We start from the raw sequence: 14607 nt of genomic DNA on the forward strand, positions 1-14607 counted from the left end.
CCCTAAGAAGGGTATTTATAGCACAAAGAGCTTCAATTTATCCTTCTGAAATAAGATTTGGTTATCACAGACTGAGAAGTGAGGCTAAACATAGCAGTGGGGTTCTAAAACCTACATATGCTGGAATACTTGGAGTAGCTGAGCTGAACCATACGTTACCATCGCTTTGTAGTACATTTACCCGGGCATTTAGCTTCACACTTTACTTGATTTCTTTGCATGTCTAGATGCCCACCATGAACTCCTCAAGGAAAGGGGCCTCTTTGTAGCCACAAAATATCTCAGAGCTGCTGTGAGCACTTTACAAAGGACTGGGAAATTAGATTGTTGAAATAATTACAGAACCTAATTTTCTTTTAACTGCATTCTTTAGAATAGGGATGAGGAGGTCATAAACTTGGCAGACAGGAGAATGTAGTGCTCCAGAGCATGGGTTTTAGAGTCACAGAGTGCAGGCTCTGCCACTCAGCATGTGTGTAACCATGGGCAAGCCTGAGCTTCAGCCTCTGCATCTGGAAAATGGGTATAATAATAATGCCCACCTCAAAGGGTGTTGTGAACAACACAGGTGAAGATGCATATGAAGCCTGTAGCATGGTCACTGGCACAAACCAAGGGTTCAATAAATGTCAGCTATCACAGTGCCTTTGCTAAACATTTAAAAAATTGGTAAACATTTATTCCATTTTTTGTTTCATTATTTCTAAATAAATTATAATCTCATCTTCTTCCTAAATCAGCTCCTCTTTGAAACTCCCTTAGAGAAAACAGAATATGCTAGATATTTTCAAAATCAACACATGGAACTGCCATGAGCATATGCAATTTTTGTGGGCACATGCTATTCAAAGGGCACTATTTCACATCCACGTTTGTGCAGCACAGCTAAGGAAAAGAACTCAGATTTTAAAAAGTATATTGTCAGTTAGCTCCAAATGGCTGTGAATCAGAAGCATTTGTAAAATTCTAACTCTCCCAACTGCCATACAAAAGAATGTCCATTCAGTTATTCAAGTATTCATTCATTCACTCACTCAAATATTTATTGAGCCCCAAACTGCATTCAGGCACTGTTCTTGGTGCTCATGATATATGGTGGATAGAACACCCAATGACACCTGCCCTTGTGGAGCCTACATTCCAACATGAAGCCAAGTTCACCTAAAATAAAGCATTTACTTTGTCATTCCCTTTATATAAAATAACATAGTGTCTCATTCATTATATCAGACTTTTATATTACTAATAAAGACCCTTATATATTTTTATATACTTTTTTCTCTCTTTACTTTTGTCTCTTTTCTTCAACCTGCCCTTCTGCAACAGAAACTGAATATAATATCCCTCTCAAATACAAGGCAGATACTTACAGTTATTAAAGCTAAAAACAAAATTGCAATAATGCAGCAGATTATTTTTACAACTATGCTGAGTGGCAATAATTAGCTTTATTCCCACACTCCGCTAGCCAGAAATATAGTAGGAATGTGATTTTATATATATACTTTTTTTTTTTTTTTTTTGCTACTGCAGACAAAAATGCCCTACATGGATACTGGTCAGCAGTTTTACTTCCTTCCTCATAGAAGGCTGAATACCCATGAAGCCCTGAAACAAAGAATTCTCTTTTGGGAATGGGTTTTGTTTGAATATGACTTTCTCTCTTTCAGCTAAATGCAAACACCACTGGATTTATTAAATAAGAAGGAGCTTTCAAAGTTAATGAAAGTGACATTTATGAGAAAAGCATAAACTAAAATGATGGGATAAAGAACATAGAGAAAGATTCATTGGATTGTCTTTAGCTGCAATGGAAGGTGGAGCCAAAGCTTTAAAATTCTGCACACATGTGTCCTATTTTACAGGATCCTTTTTACCTGGCTGCAGTGAGATCCAGAAGATGCTGCCACCGGTCGTTGACCTTCCCGAGCTTGTACTCAATCTCAGAGGCTTTGCTTTCATGGCTGGCTCGAGCAAGTCGTTCTCCCATTTGCTGGAGCTGTATTTTGTTCTCTTGGGCAACAGCAATCTCCTCTTGATAATCCTGCATAATAAATAGCAATCACAGAGATCAGAAATCATATTTTTAATGCATTCAGCCTGGCTCCACTAGAAACATGATAATTACCATTTTCTATTGCTTGGAATAGTTTCGGCATGAGGAATGCTGTGTGCTTATCAGTCCATGTACAGAAGAATTAGGGGTACCTACTATTTTCAGGATGTGCATAGACTCTAGATTGAATTTTCATAAGGATTTTCTTAAAGAGAACTGAGATATTTTTATTTACTTAAAATGGGCATTAAAAAATCATTAACAGTGTATACATAGATATAAAGACAAAACTTGAAGGATTTTAATGCTGGGAAATTATACCTTATTGTTATAATCACCAACCTGGGTGTTATATTTAGAATCAATCCTCATACAAATAGTTGCTAAGAGGCTTAGAAGTTGTGTGTATGTGCGTGTGTGTGCACAATTATATATGTGCAACTGACATATATGTGTATTTATATGTAAATGTATATAGGTGTTTTTGTCAATTATTTGTGCAGAATGCTTTAAAAATGAATACCTTCATTTTAATGAGCTACCCTCTATACAATGTCAATATTTTACAACACATAAATCAATGGCAAATTAACTCGCAAGAATAATAACCATTAGTCTTAGGGGATTAATGGGTCTCAAACGTTTTTCATTTACCCAGTTGCAGTACTCACTCCTCTTAAAGATTGTTTTGGATAAGGAAGTACTGGCTGCATATGCATGAGAAAGGCCACTGAATGGCATGGTTTAAGTGGATGAAGGGACAGCTCCTATTTTCCCCAACCCTCACCGCCTGACCAATGATCCTCTTACTCCTGCCACAGTGACAAAAGCCAATCTTTAGAAGCCCCTTTTCTTCATTTTTGGGCTAAACGCCTGTCATGCAGCAAATACTGTCTCAACAAAATAATACACAAAGGCAGGTTAGAGGGTCATGGATATTTCAACCCTCTCCCGCTCTAAAGTTAGTGTGGCAACAGGGCTATCCTCTCAAGTCGGTTATCAAAGCAAGAAGGTCCCTCAAAAATGAGAGAAGCCAGTGCAGGTCTATTCGTTCTCAGTGCTGAGTGCTCTCTTTAGGTCCAGCAACCCCACCCTATCTACTCTCCATTTTATGTTACTTCAACACAGTGGGATTCAATGACCAATATACCAGATGCACTGACCCCAAACAGGCAAGCTCATAAAGACTTCTTTTGAAATCTCATTTTATATACAGAATAGTATAGCTAATATTTTAAAGACTGTCTGACATTGTGCCAGATAGTGTAATAAAATTATGTGAAAAACTAAAGTTTTTCTACATTTTAAATTGTGATTGTATATTGTCCAAGAGACAGCTTTTTCCACACCCCCCAAAATATGCATCTTAAATTTCATGAAGAAAATCAATGATTTCTTAACCAAAATTTATTCTATAGCAAGCTTACTATAATACCTATAGTCCCTTAATCATGTCCAGTAGAGCATTCTCTGATATATAGAAACTATCAAAGTCCAAAGCTATTGGCAGATGTTAAAATGAAATCTGTATTACCTTAGTTCACATTTTAAAGGTTTACAATATCAAATATACAAATGCTTATTGCTAGAATTTGACATTTTAAGTGGAAGTTTTAAAGCTATTAATATCGCATGCTTACACTGGAGTTTTTTCCCTTTATATGCATGCATGGATAAAGATAGTTTTTCCTAATAATTATTTGCATTTATTTTAGAATGAATGAGGCTATAATTCATTTATTCAGTATTCGGTAATAACTGAGTACTTATGAGAAGACAGGCATTGCTCTGGGTGCAAGAGATACAGCAATGAACAAAATAGGCAAAGACACTTCGGGCAAAGCTGACAATCCAGTGGGGCTCCCACTGTAGACAGATAACAAACAAGTAAATAGGGAAAGTATGCTGTGAACCAGACAGCGATATGTGTTAACAAGAAACATAAACTAAAATAAAATCAAAATGATTAATTGTTCAAAAACCATGTGGAAGCACCACTGATACCATCAAAAATATTTATTTTTTATTTTATTTTTTTATTATGTTATGTTAATCACCATACATTACATCATTAGTTTTTGTAAAGATTTTATTTATTTATTTGTCAAAGAAAAAGAGAGAGAGAGAGAGAACCCAAGCAAGGGGAGTGGCAGGCAGAGGGAAAGGCAGGTTCCCTGCTGAGCAAGGAGCCTGATGCCGAACTCCATCTGAGGACCCCAGGATCATGACCTGAGCCGAAGGCAGACACTTAACCGACTGAGCCACGTTTTCATTCTTCTAACTGTCTATGCATTCTGTTTTACAGAGATAATGTCAGTTTAATTAATCCTAAGAATTTTTTCTTTTAGTCCCTCTCTAGTGATTTTACCTCTTTAAAAACAAAAACAAAAACAAAACACAAAAGAAAACTAATACACATAAATGATTCCTTCTGAACAGGTAGCTAAAACTGAAAAATATTGAACATTTATCTATCAGCAGATAATTTACTTCAGCATATCCATATATATTGTATGTAAAGAGGGCCTTTCCATACAAGTTTATTTCATATTAAAAAGATAAAACATTTAAGATATAGTGCTCCTTTTACAGGAAAGTAATTTAATAATAAGTAAAGCCATCTTTTATACCTGTTAAAAGTATACCTAAGTGTTATGAAGAGTAAAAACATATATAGCCATGCATCCTGTACCTTCTTGAGCTTCTCTATCATTTCTTCAATGAGGATGTCTCCATTTTGAGAAACTTTGCTTTCCATCTGGGTCAACCATTCACAAAGCTCCTTGTTCTTTTCACTGAAGACTGCCCATTCATTCAATCTCTCACTTACTTGCTGCCGCCTTAAGGAGAGCTGAGAAGTTTAAATGGGAGAACACATAAAAGGATAATCAGAGCAGAACTTGCACCCTGAGGAAAAAAGCCAATAAACTGAGTTGGGTGGACTGGAATAAGTAATAGTTGTGCAACTCTTTAGGTCACTGTTCCTTGAGGTACAGTCCCAGGTGGGATCTAGGAAGGTTTCACAACAAGGACCTGCTATGAAATGCCAGTGGGAGGCATCCAACCCTCTACTTCCCTCCTGAAGAGCTGCATGCACATTCATTTATTCAAGGTTCTGAACAATCCAGCCTCACACTGCAATTGGTTCTGCGTAGATTTCTACAGCATCATTGGATGTACTTTTCCTAAAAGAGAAGGGAGAAATAGGAAAGAGAAAGGGATAGAGAAAGAAGGAAGGAAAGAAGGAAAAAGGGAAAAAGGAAAGAAAGAAAAATAAGGAAGAAAAGTGAAAAGGGAGAATGACCTGAATCGCAGGCATCTGCAGAGAGTGAAGCAGAGGGACACAATGCTAAGAGGTCAGAAGACAGATCCCTGTGACTCAGCTCTATACCGATTCTTTTATTTTGGGCAAGTTCTCTTACTTGCCTGCCTGCTTTCTTTTTAATTTATTTACCTTTGTGTCTTTTTCATTTCCTTCTTCCTTGTGCATAATGGCTTTATTGAGACATAATTCACATTCCATACAATTTCGCTTAGCATAAAGTTTTCAAAGTTATTTATGTTGTAGCATGTGTCCGTACTTGATTCCTTTTAACTGTTGAATATATTCTATCATAGGGATAGACAATTTTTATTTACCAACTCATCTGTGGATGGATGTTTTGGTTGTTTCCACATGTGGCTATTATGAATAATGCTGCCATTGTGTGTGGAGACACATGTTTAGTTGCCTTTGGGGTATATACCTACGAGTAGAATTGCCAGGTTACATGGTGGCACTAAAGAGCGTCTGCACCAATATACATTCCCACCAGCAGTAGGATTCTCCTTTCTCCACATCCTCACCAACATTTGCTATTACCTGTATTTTTGATTTTGGTCATCCTAGTGGATGTGAAGTAGTATCTCACTATGGTTTTGATTCGCATTTTTCCGATGGCTAATGATGCTGAGAATCTTTTCATGTTTCTTGGCCATCTGTATATCTTCTTTGGGGAACTATCTGGTCAAATCCTTTGCCCATTTTTGAACTGGGCTTTTTTTTTTTTTTTTTTTTTAGCACTGAGTTGTAATAGTTCTTTATGCATTAGAGACACAAGGGGCCTGGTTCTTATCTCTTAGTCTAGAGCGATCCCTTCCAGTATTTTAAAATTGTATGACTTCATAATACTCTTGTTTTTGCAGTGCTGGTTGAGATACTAAGGGATATTTTTAGTTGAGCTAAGCTACATGTTAGCAAAATATAATGTGATTTGAGTGGCAAGAAGATGATCCTTTTTTATAGATGTTCTACACACTCTTGTTGATAATGCTAGACATTCCACCAGTCATCTCATCGCATTAAGCACCTACCTCTCAATTTTCTTTTTTCCCACTAACATTTTATTATGAAAAACATTAGACATACAGAAAAATTGAAAGAATTGTAATGGTAAGCACCCATAATATACTCACTAGACTCAAAAATTGTGAACATTTTGCTCCATTTTGCTTTAATACATATATTCCTTTATCCATCAATCCATTTTACTTTGTGATGCACTTCAAACCAATTTCCTTTTAAAAATCAAAATGAAAATATTTCTAAGGTACTATATACTTCCTAGTTAGCAATTCTGCCTAGGGTTGGCTCTGTTAATGATTGGGTAAATATTAGTCAAGGTCCCACACAACCCAAAATGTCTATGATTCTACATCTAAGAATACACCTGGTAATTAGGCTTTGAGACCAGGTTCCCTATGCTGGGGCTAGCCCTAGTCATACTGAGCTGCTTAGATAGTGGGCCCTATAACCTAACACAATTTCTGAAATGTCACCATTACAAATGCATTCTTTTGAATTAATTATGATCTTTTAAAATAAAAATTTCTCTGGGTAGGGTGACACTGATGAATCCATTAACTATTTCCCCATTAGTACAAGTCAGCTTATCATTAAGTTTTCTTTGAGGCAGAAAAATACAGAAGAGCCCAAAAGCAGTGAATTTACTTGGGGTCGATACTGGTAGGAATGGGCAAGGCTAAGAAAACACAGGTTAAAAAGTTTTAGAGACAAAGTTCAACTACAATAAGCTATACCAAGACCGTGCTGCAGCTAAGAGCATGATCCTTCCAGCACCCCCTTTCCTCTCAAACTCCGATAGCCCAGTGTATTCAGATCTTCTGCAGAATGCTAAGATTTGGAATTTTCTGGTGGATATGACTTTTTCCCTCTCATTCACACAGCATCCGAGTCAAGAGTGTGGCTGGTCATTAAAATTCTGGTTCAATTGATGTCCAAACTGAAACTATATTTTCATAATTGGGACCTCCCAAAGCAACTGTTTTTTAAGACAAGAGTAAAAGCCCCCGCCCTTCAGATTTAAGATTAACAGGTCTTGCTATGTATAGCTCCTCCTTTCCTCTTCCCCCAAATCTTGGCCATGAGCAAGGATGAATTCTAGGGCTTTCCCCTACAACATCTGCAGGGAAGATGACCACATAATAGAAAAATACTACCTATTTCTTTGAGAGGTAGGTTTTATTATACCCATTCCAGAGAGACGAAGAGAAGTTAGACAAATTCGAGGCATTTGTTTGTAGTCAGTATGAGACAGAACCAGCAAAGCATGAGTCTTTGATACTGGCTGTGATATAACATTATGATCAAATATCCAGAGGCAGCTGAGATTCGAAAATAGTCTATCACTTACTAATGATATGACCAGGGCAGGGTTACTCATCTTCTCTATGCCTTACTTCCTTCATTTGTTTTTTTTTTTTTTTAAAGATTTTATTTATTTATTTGACAGAGAGAAACACAGCGAGAGAGGGAACACAAGCAGGGGGAGTGGGAGAGGGAGAAGCAGGCTTCCCGCCGAGCAGGGAGCCTGACGTGGGGCTCGATCCCAGGACCCTGGGATCATGACCTGAGCTGAAGGCAGACGCTTAACGACTGAGCCACCCAGGCACCCTACTTCCTTCATTTGTAAATGAATTTTTCATCTGTTCCAAATCTCATTAAGCAAATGTTTACTGTTTGCAGTAAACAAGTGTCTACTATGTGCCAAGTCCTGACATATGTCCTGGAAGAGTAGGCTCGTAATAGAATACAAACAAGAAAAAAATTTAAGGAAGTAACGAGTACATACTAAAGGTTTAACAAAAGCTGGCCATTAACAGACGACAACGACTACTACAGAGCATCATTTGAGTTTTTAATATTTTTTCCCCCTTGACACTCAGGTAGTCAACACCTCCACTGAGTAGCTTGAATATGTGTCTCTGGTGCTTATCACACAGCACGAAAGTGTTGCTTTCATTTGCTCACTGTAAAGCAACAGCTGAAAGAAGAAACAGGTAGACCACAAGCGCTGGTTACAAAGCAGCACCAAAAGCTTCTCGAGAGATGTCAATTCATAATGGAGACGGCGTTTTCCTTTTGGTTTGTAAAACTGACATTTAGGCTATATGATAAGCGAACATTACCCTCTCTTTCTTTGGGGTTAGCTGAAACCCTTGAATTATTTATCAGCTTAGCACATATTTAGGTTTTTCTCAAGGTCACAAACACTCTGCATTGCCAATAGCTGGCAAATACCGGCTGAAACCTCGAGTGTGAGGCAGCTGAACAGGAAATACATCCTTTTCGACTTCAAATATTTTTACCATGACAATTTGAAAAACACCAAGCAATTACAATGATGATATATTTATATCTCAACTAGAATTACACACAGATCTACAAACCCAAACGGGGATAAAAACGGATAAAAGCTCTGGCCATGGGCAGACAAAACAAACCATTTGGGGAGTCTATTTGTGAATGGTATACTCTCCTATGTTAACTCTCCTCTGAAACATTTACTTACAGCATGTCTTCCTCATTCTCCTTGGTAGTCCCAATGACTCCTGCCTTCTCATCCGCTGATTCGATCCGACTACGAAGAGACAACCTGCTCTCTAACCGTGGGATAACGCCAGGTTTAACTAAAGTTTTTAGCTTTTAAAATGAGACCATAGGCTCAAGCTCATTTCCTTTTGTGGTTTCATACTTGACAGAGGTACTCCGGAAACACTAGCTCAAGGACTAGTAACTAACTAATTTATATTCCTACTTGCAGTTATATCCTAGCATCTTTGGTATGACTACCCATGACTAAAATCTCACTGGATTCAATAGTTTTTTAGATTGAAGTAATGTGAGATCAGTATGCTTTAGCTTCATGCCTTAAGACATTCAAGTTAGAAAGTTTCTAGAAACACTCTGTATTCACTGTACTTCCTCTTTTTTTTTACTTGTCTTAGTCCACTCACAGGTGCAAGGTACTAATCTCTTCACGGCATATCATATGATCAACAGCAGCCTTCAAAATGTATTTCCAAACACACTGTTGCCTAGATATATCTAAGTCTGGTGAGCAATTTTAAACATAGACACTTTTGTCCCCTTCTTTCTTTTTCCAGCTTTATTGAGATGTAACTGACATATAACATGGTGTAAGTTTAAGGTGTACAGTGTGGTGATTTGATACACATATCTACCATGAAATGATAACCACAAGATTAGTTAACACATCCATCATATCACATAATTACTATTTCTATGTGTAACATGAGAGCAATTAAGATATTAGCCATAAGAAAAGAATGAAATCTTGCCATGTGTAACAACATGGATGGATCTAGAGGGTATGATGCTAAGTGAAATAAGTCAGTCAGAGAAAGACAAATACCATATAATTTTACTCATATGTGGAATTTAAGAAACAAAACAAATGAGCAAAAAAAAAGACTCTTAAATATAGAGAACAACCTGGTGGTTGCCAGAGGGGAGGGAGGTGGGGAGAAGAATGAATTGGTGAAGGGTATTAAGGGTATACTTATATTGATGACCACTGAGTAATGTCCTAAATCACTCTATTGTATATCTGAAACTAACATAACACTGTATGTTCATGATATTGGAATTTAAAAAATAAATAAAACTTTAAATAAATTAATTAAAAAAATCAAATACTGACTCTCTTAGTGACTTTCAAATATATAATACAGTCTTGTTAACTATAGTCACCATGTTATACATTAGATCCCCAGAACTAATTCATTTTATAACTAGAAGTTTGCGTCCTTTCTACTTCATGGCATTTTTACACAATACCAGTTTTCCTAAATCAAAAAATACTGTATAATCATAATCTTCTTAACTTCCAAAATATTCAAAGACCTTATCATTATTTTATATTTAAAGGAACATAAGTATAATGACATAAAACAAATGCCTTAAAGTCTTCTTTTAATTATTAACAGGCACTGAAGATAAAAAGAAATGGTCTTCATTCTCAAGGGCCTCATAGTCTTGAAATAAAGTCAAAATATTAAAAAAAAAAAAAAAGAAGAAGAAGAAGAGAGAAAAAAATGTACTGTCAAATGATGGCACAAGCCAAAAGGGAAATGGGTGTTCAAAGGAATAGGAAAATACTGAGGTCTGAGCATCTCAAACAATGACATCACAGGGGTTGTGGCATTTGAAAAAGATGGGTTAAAATCAGATGGAATAGTCAGTCTAGGCAGGAAGAGTGGTCTGAGCAAGGTTTTGGGGTAGGGCAGTTCCTGGCAGGTTTGGGAAGGGAATGGAAGCCATTATCTAAAGTGTTATCTCTCTGAGAGCTTTGAAGACATCAATTAGCCAGAGAAATAGGTATAGTATAATTAATTTCACAGAATATGCTGAAAAGTATTGAGTCAGCAAGTAGTGCCAGATTTTTCTCAATTTTAAGAAAGACAAATGAATAAGGCTCATAAAAGTAACTGAAGATTGCTGTGATCATTTTCCATTATTTGTACACACCAAGTTATCTTGCACTTATATGATATGCCATGATAAAGTCCTTGCATTAGAAAATTATATGATAATTTACTGGATAGTTATGTATTGATTTTGGGTTGAATACTTCAGAGAAGAATAAAGTATTGTGATTAGCACTATCACGCTCAATGTGAGTTTCTCATTGTGTTCACTAAGAATATGAAGCTCCGTGAAAAATGGCTAAATTAATTTTGAACTCAAATCACTAGCATAAACTGTTTATAAAAATCATCTCTTACACCCCTCCCTTTTAAAAGTATAGATTCATAGAAAATTGTTCACACATTTAGGAAGTGTGCTCCAGAGTTTCCCTTTGGCTCATGGTCTGAGAAATATCTTGGTTTTAATCTAAACATAGAGAGAAATTCACCTAACGACAAACTTCTTGTTGATGTCAAATGAATCAGAAGGCTATGAGCCTCTTAAACTCTGGTTAATGTTTCCTGAAGCATGAAAATAAGCATCTCTAAAGTCAGAGAAAGTGGGGAGGATGGAAGAAAAGAGATCTCTAGGATGGCACAGCTGGCCTGAAACTGGGGAGGCACAAAGAGACCCCTTCTCAGAAGCCCTTTCTCATTCTTGTAACACTTGCTTCTCCCCACCTGGGTCGGTCCTCTGTCTACTCCACTCCTGTGCCTTTACTCAAGCTGCAACCTCGCCCAACCCGTCCGCTTACTCCCTCCACACCAATCTGTCTCTTCAGCTCCCCTTCTCAGCGCTCAGCTCAAGATTTATCCACTGCAACAAGTGTGTCCTTTATTTCCTGCAATGCACACTGCTATACATTGTTTTAACTTGTTTATACCAGTTGCCTTCTTCACTGTACAGGTTCTTCTGGACTGATTTGAGTCTCAGCTCTGTTACAAACTCGATGGTAGGAACATCTACTATAGCTTGTGAAATTCACAATTAATTGACTGATTCACTGAACAGATATGGACCACAGGCTATTATGTGCCAAGGAGAGCAGTCGGTTTCAGCATGGGGCCCTGCTGACGCACTCCGAGCTTCCTGGAGGGGATGGTCTCCAGGCCCTCAGTCAGAACCTGTTCTTCTCTTGTGGGCCTTTAATCTATGTTGTTCTTCTTTGCCTTTGATGCCTTCTCATTGTTTTCTACCAATCTCTTCCTTTCATTTCAAAATCAAAATCCAATCTGGGATCTCAATTTTATAGTATAATGCACAAAGAAGGTACTTAATAAATGAATCACATATGACTAAAAATGCCAAACCATGAATTACTAGGAAACTACGATGGTAAATCAACAGCCACGACATTTCCAAATACAAAGCCATTTCCACAGTATTAACTAAAAATGCAAATAAAACAAAGGTTTTTCACATGTTTAAAGTAAGAAAAAGACCACCTGTACCTACGAAGATCACATCCATGAACCAAAAAACTGTTTTTCCTCTTACAATATTATGCCAGTCAGTGAAAGGGACAGCAAGAGAATCCAGCTGAGATGCATCTCAAATATAATGTTAAGATATAATTTTCTTAATCTGAAATAGTCTCACAAAACCCAGAGTTCTTCCTCTGTGTATACTCTGAGTTACAGGCTAGGTCCAAACATGGGTCAAGCCATTTGACATTCCAAGTCATCTTCCAGTTTTCCACCTTTCTGAGCTAATGCTCCATGCAGAGTTTGTCTTACCTGGTGGCACAGTTCTTCCCATTGCCTCTGCAGAAGCTCCATGCGTTCGTTCAGGATGGAAATATCATCAGCGCTAATGTAGGCACAGAGGGTGTCCCTCAAGAGTGTCAGCTGAGCCAAGTCATCTGTCCAGCTCCCAGCTGCATTTTCCAGTTCCTAGATTAAAAAAACAAAAACGTGAATACCCCCATGAATATCTATCATCAACAATTTCTGAAGTGTGCTAGGAATCCCCTCTTGATACAATTATTTTTCCATCCATTCTATTTGAACATCTCACTTGGTCTACTTTATTTGCTCTGGTGTTGTTTGGTCATTTGCCAAGTTCTTCTGATAAAACCCCAGGTTGTGGGGCACCTGGGTGGCTCAGTCGGTTAAGGGTCTGCCTTGGGCTCAGGTCATGATCTCAGGGTCCTGAGATGAAGACCCGCATGAGGCTCCCTGCTCAGCAGGGAGCCTGCTTCTCCCTCTCCCTCTGCCACTCCCCCTGACCCACTGTGCTCGCTCTCCTTGCATGTGTGCTCTCTCTCTCAAATAAATAAATTAAAAAAAATAAAACAACCCAGGTTGCTTGACGTATCTTCCTATGATCTATTTACCATTTAACTGATCATTTTGGCTCACCTTATCTTTCTTTTTTTTTTTTTTAAGATTTTATTTATTTATTTGAGATAGAGAGAGCATGCACAAGCAGGGAGAGGGGCAGAGGGAGAAGCAGGTCCCCCGCTGAGCAGGCAGCCGGATGCTGGGCAATCCCAGGACCCTGGTATCATGACCTGAGCCGAAGGCAGATGCTTAACTGACTGAACCACCCAGGCGCCTCTTGGCTCATCTTTTCTAAGTTGAAATTTCATCACTGCCTGATCTTCTTTACTTTTAAACTGATTTCATAAACTGCTAATCCAGCCTTTACTTTTGTCCTGAGTTAATGATCACGTTAATAAAATATTTTCAAAAAACCAAACTCCTGGGGTCACGTTCATCCTCAAACACTATGAGTTTACATTCTATGATATAGACTTAATAACGTAATCACTGAAAAGATCCATTGCTGTTATTACTCAGTTGAAAATAATGGATTGAATTCATTTCCTGTAGGAACACAGATTTCTTCAGGTTACTGAAGAAAATATTATGTACTCTGTCCTTTTGGGAAATGATTTAAGAAAAAAACCCATAAAACAATATTTGGATGGGTTGACATTGGTTTTTGCAATGCTTTGAACCGATGGCCAGTTTTGCAATTTGTATGAGTCTTGCTTTTTGCCAGCTGTTGATGCTTTTAGATTCCAGCTAATTTTGTGTATAAATAGAGTATTTCACATGGCTTTTTCTCCTCTCTTTTTGTCTCTTCACACAGGAGACAAGTTTCCGAAGGCAAAGGCAATTAACGGTACTGTCTGAGGCTAACTTCTCAGGCAATTTAGGCAAACAAGGTTTTAGTCTGAATTTTCCAGGTAATTGCTTTGTTTTGCTGCTAAGGGTGGTTTGGGTTAGAAGAGCAGAGAGCTGGACCAAAATGCATCCTTTTAATCTCCAAATGTAATAGCCGGGTATGTTTGTAACTGTTGTATTTTGGGAGATGAGGTCCCATGGTAACAGCATTTGGCTGAAAGACCAAACCATTCAGGTGGAGTAAATACGCAGTATTTCTGCTTATAATCGTAGACATATTAAGCTGTCATACCAATGTAAATATTTCCCCCTTTTAATGCCCATTTCTAGCCCCTAACTCAAATATCAGATATAATCCATGGTGTAAGGATTATAAAAGAAACAACACCACCACAAAAACTAACTGTTTCAGACTCACAGGCTCCATTAGATGAGTCCCTGTTGTAAAAATACAGCCTCTGGGGCGCCTGGGTGGCTCAGTTGGTTAAGCGACTGCCTTCAGCTCAGGTCATGATCCCAGGGTCCTGGGATCAAGTCCCGCATCGGGCTCCCTGCTCTGCGGGGAGCCTGCTTCTCCCTCTCCCACTCCCCCTGCTTGTGTTCCCTCTCTCGCTGTGTCTCTCTCTGTCAAATAAATAAATAAAATCTTT

At 37.9% G+C, this 14607-nt stretch overlaps 1 protein-coding gene across 2 annotated transcripts in view; it reads right to left on the reverse strand.

Moving 5' to 3' along the window:
• SYNE1 (spectrin repeat containing nuclear envelope protein 1) overlaps positions 1-14607 on the reverse strand; it is a 429147-nt gene that overhangs the window by 52217 nt on the left and 362323 nt on the right. For both annotated transcript variants that reach the window (XM_081829165.1, XM_081829163.1), the window contains 3 exons: positions 12563-12718; positions 4749-4907; positions 1878-2044 (listed from right to left, as the gene is read on the reverse strand). In XM_081829165.1, the coding sequence (XP_081685291.1) occupies positions 1878-2044; positions 4749-4907; positions 12563-12718 (482 nt within the window). The remainder of the gene's footprint in view (positions 1-1877; positions 2045-4748; positions 4908-12562; positions 12719-14607) is intronic.

The sequence above is a fragment of the Leptonychotes weddellii genome, chromosome 8, assembly GCF_054177405.1.
Source record: "Leptonychotes weddellii isolate Sample4059 chromosome 8, ASM5417740v2, whole genome shotgun sequence".
In the NCBI taxonomy this organism is placed as follows: Eukaryota; Metazoa; Chordata; class Mammalia; order Carnivora; family Phocidae; genus Leptonychotes; species Leptonychotes weddellii.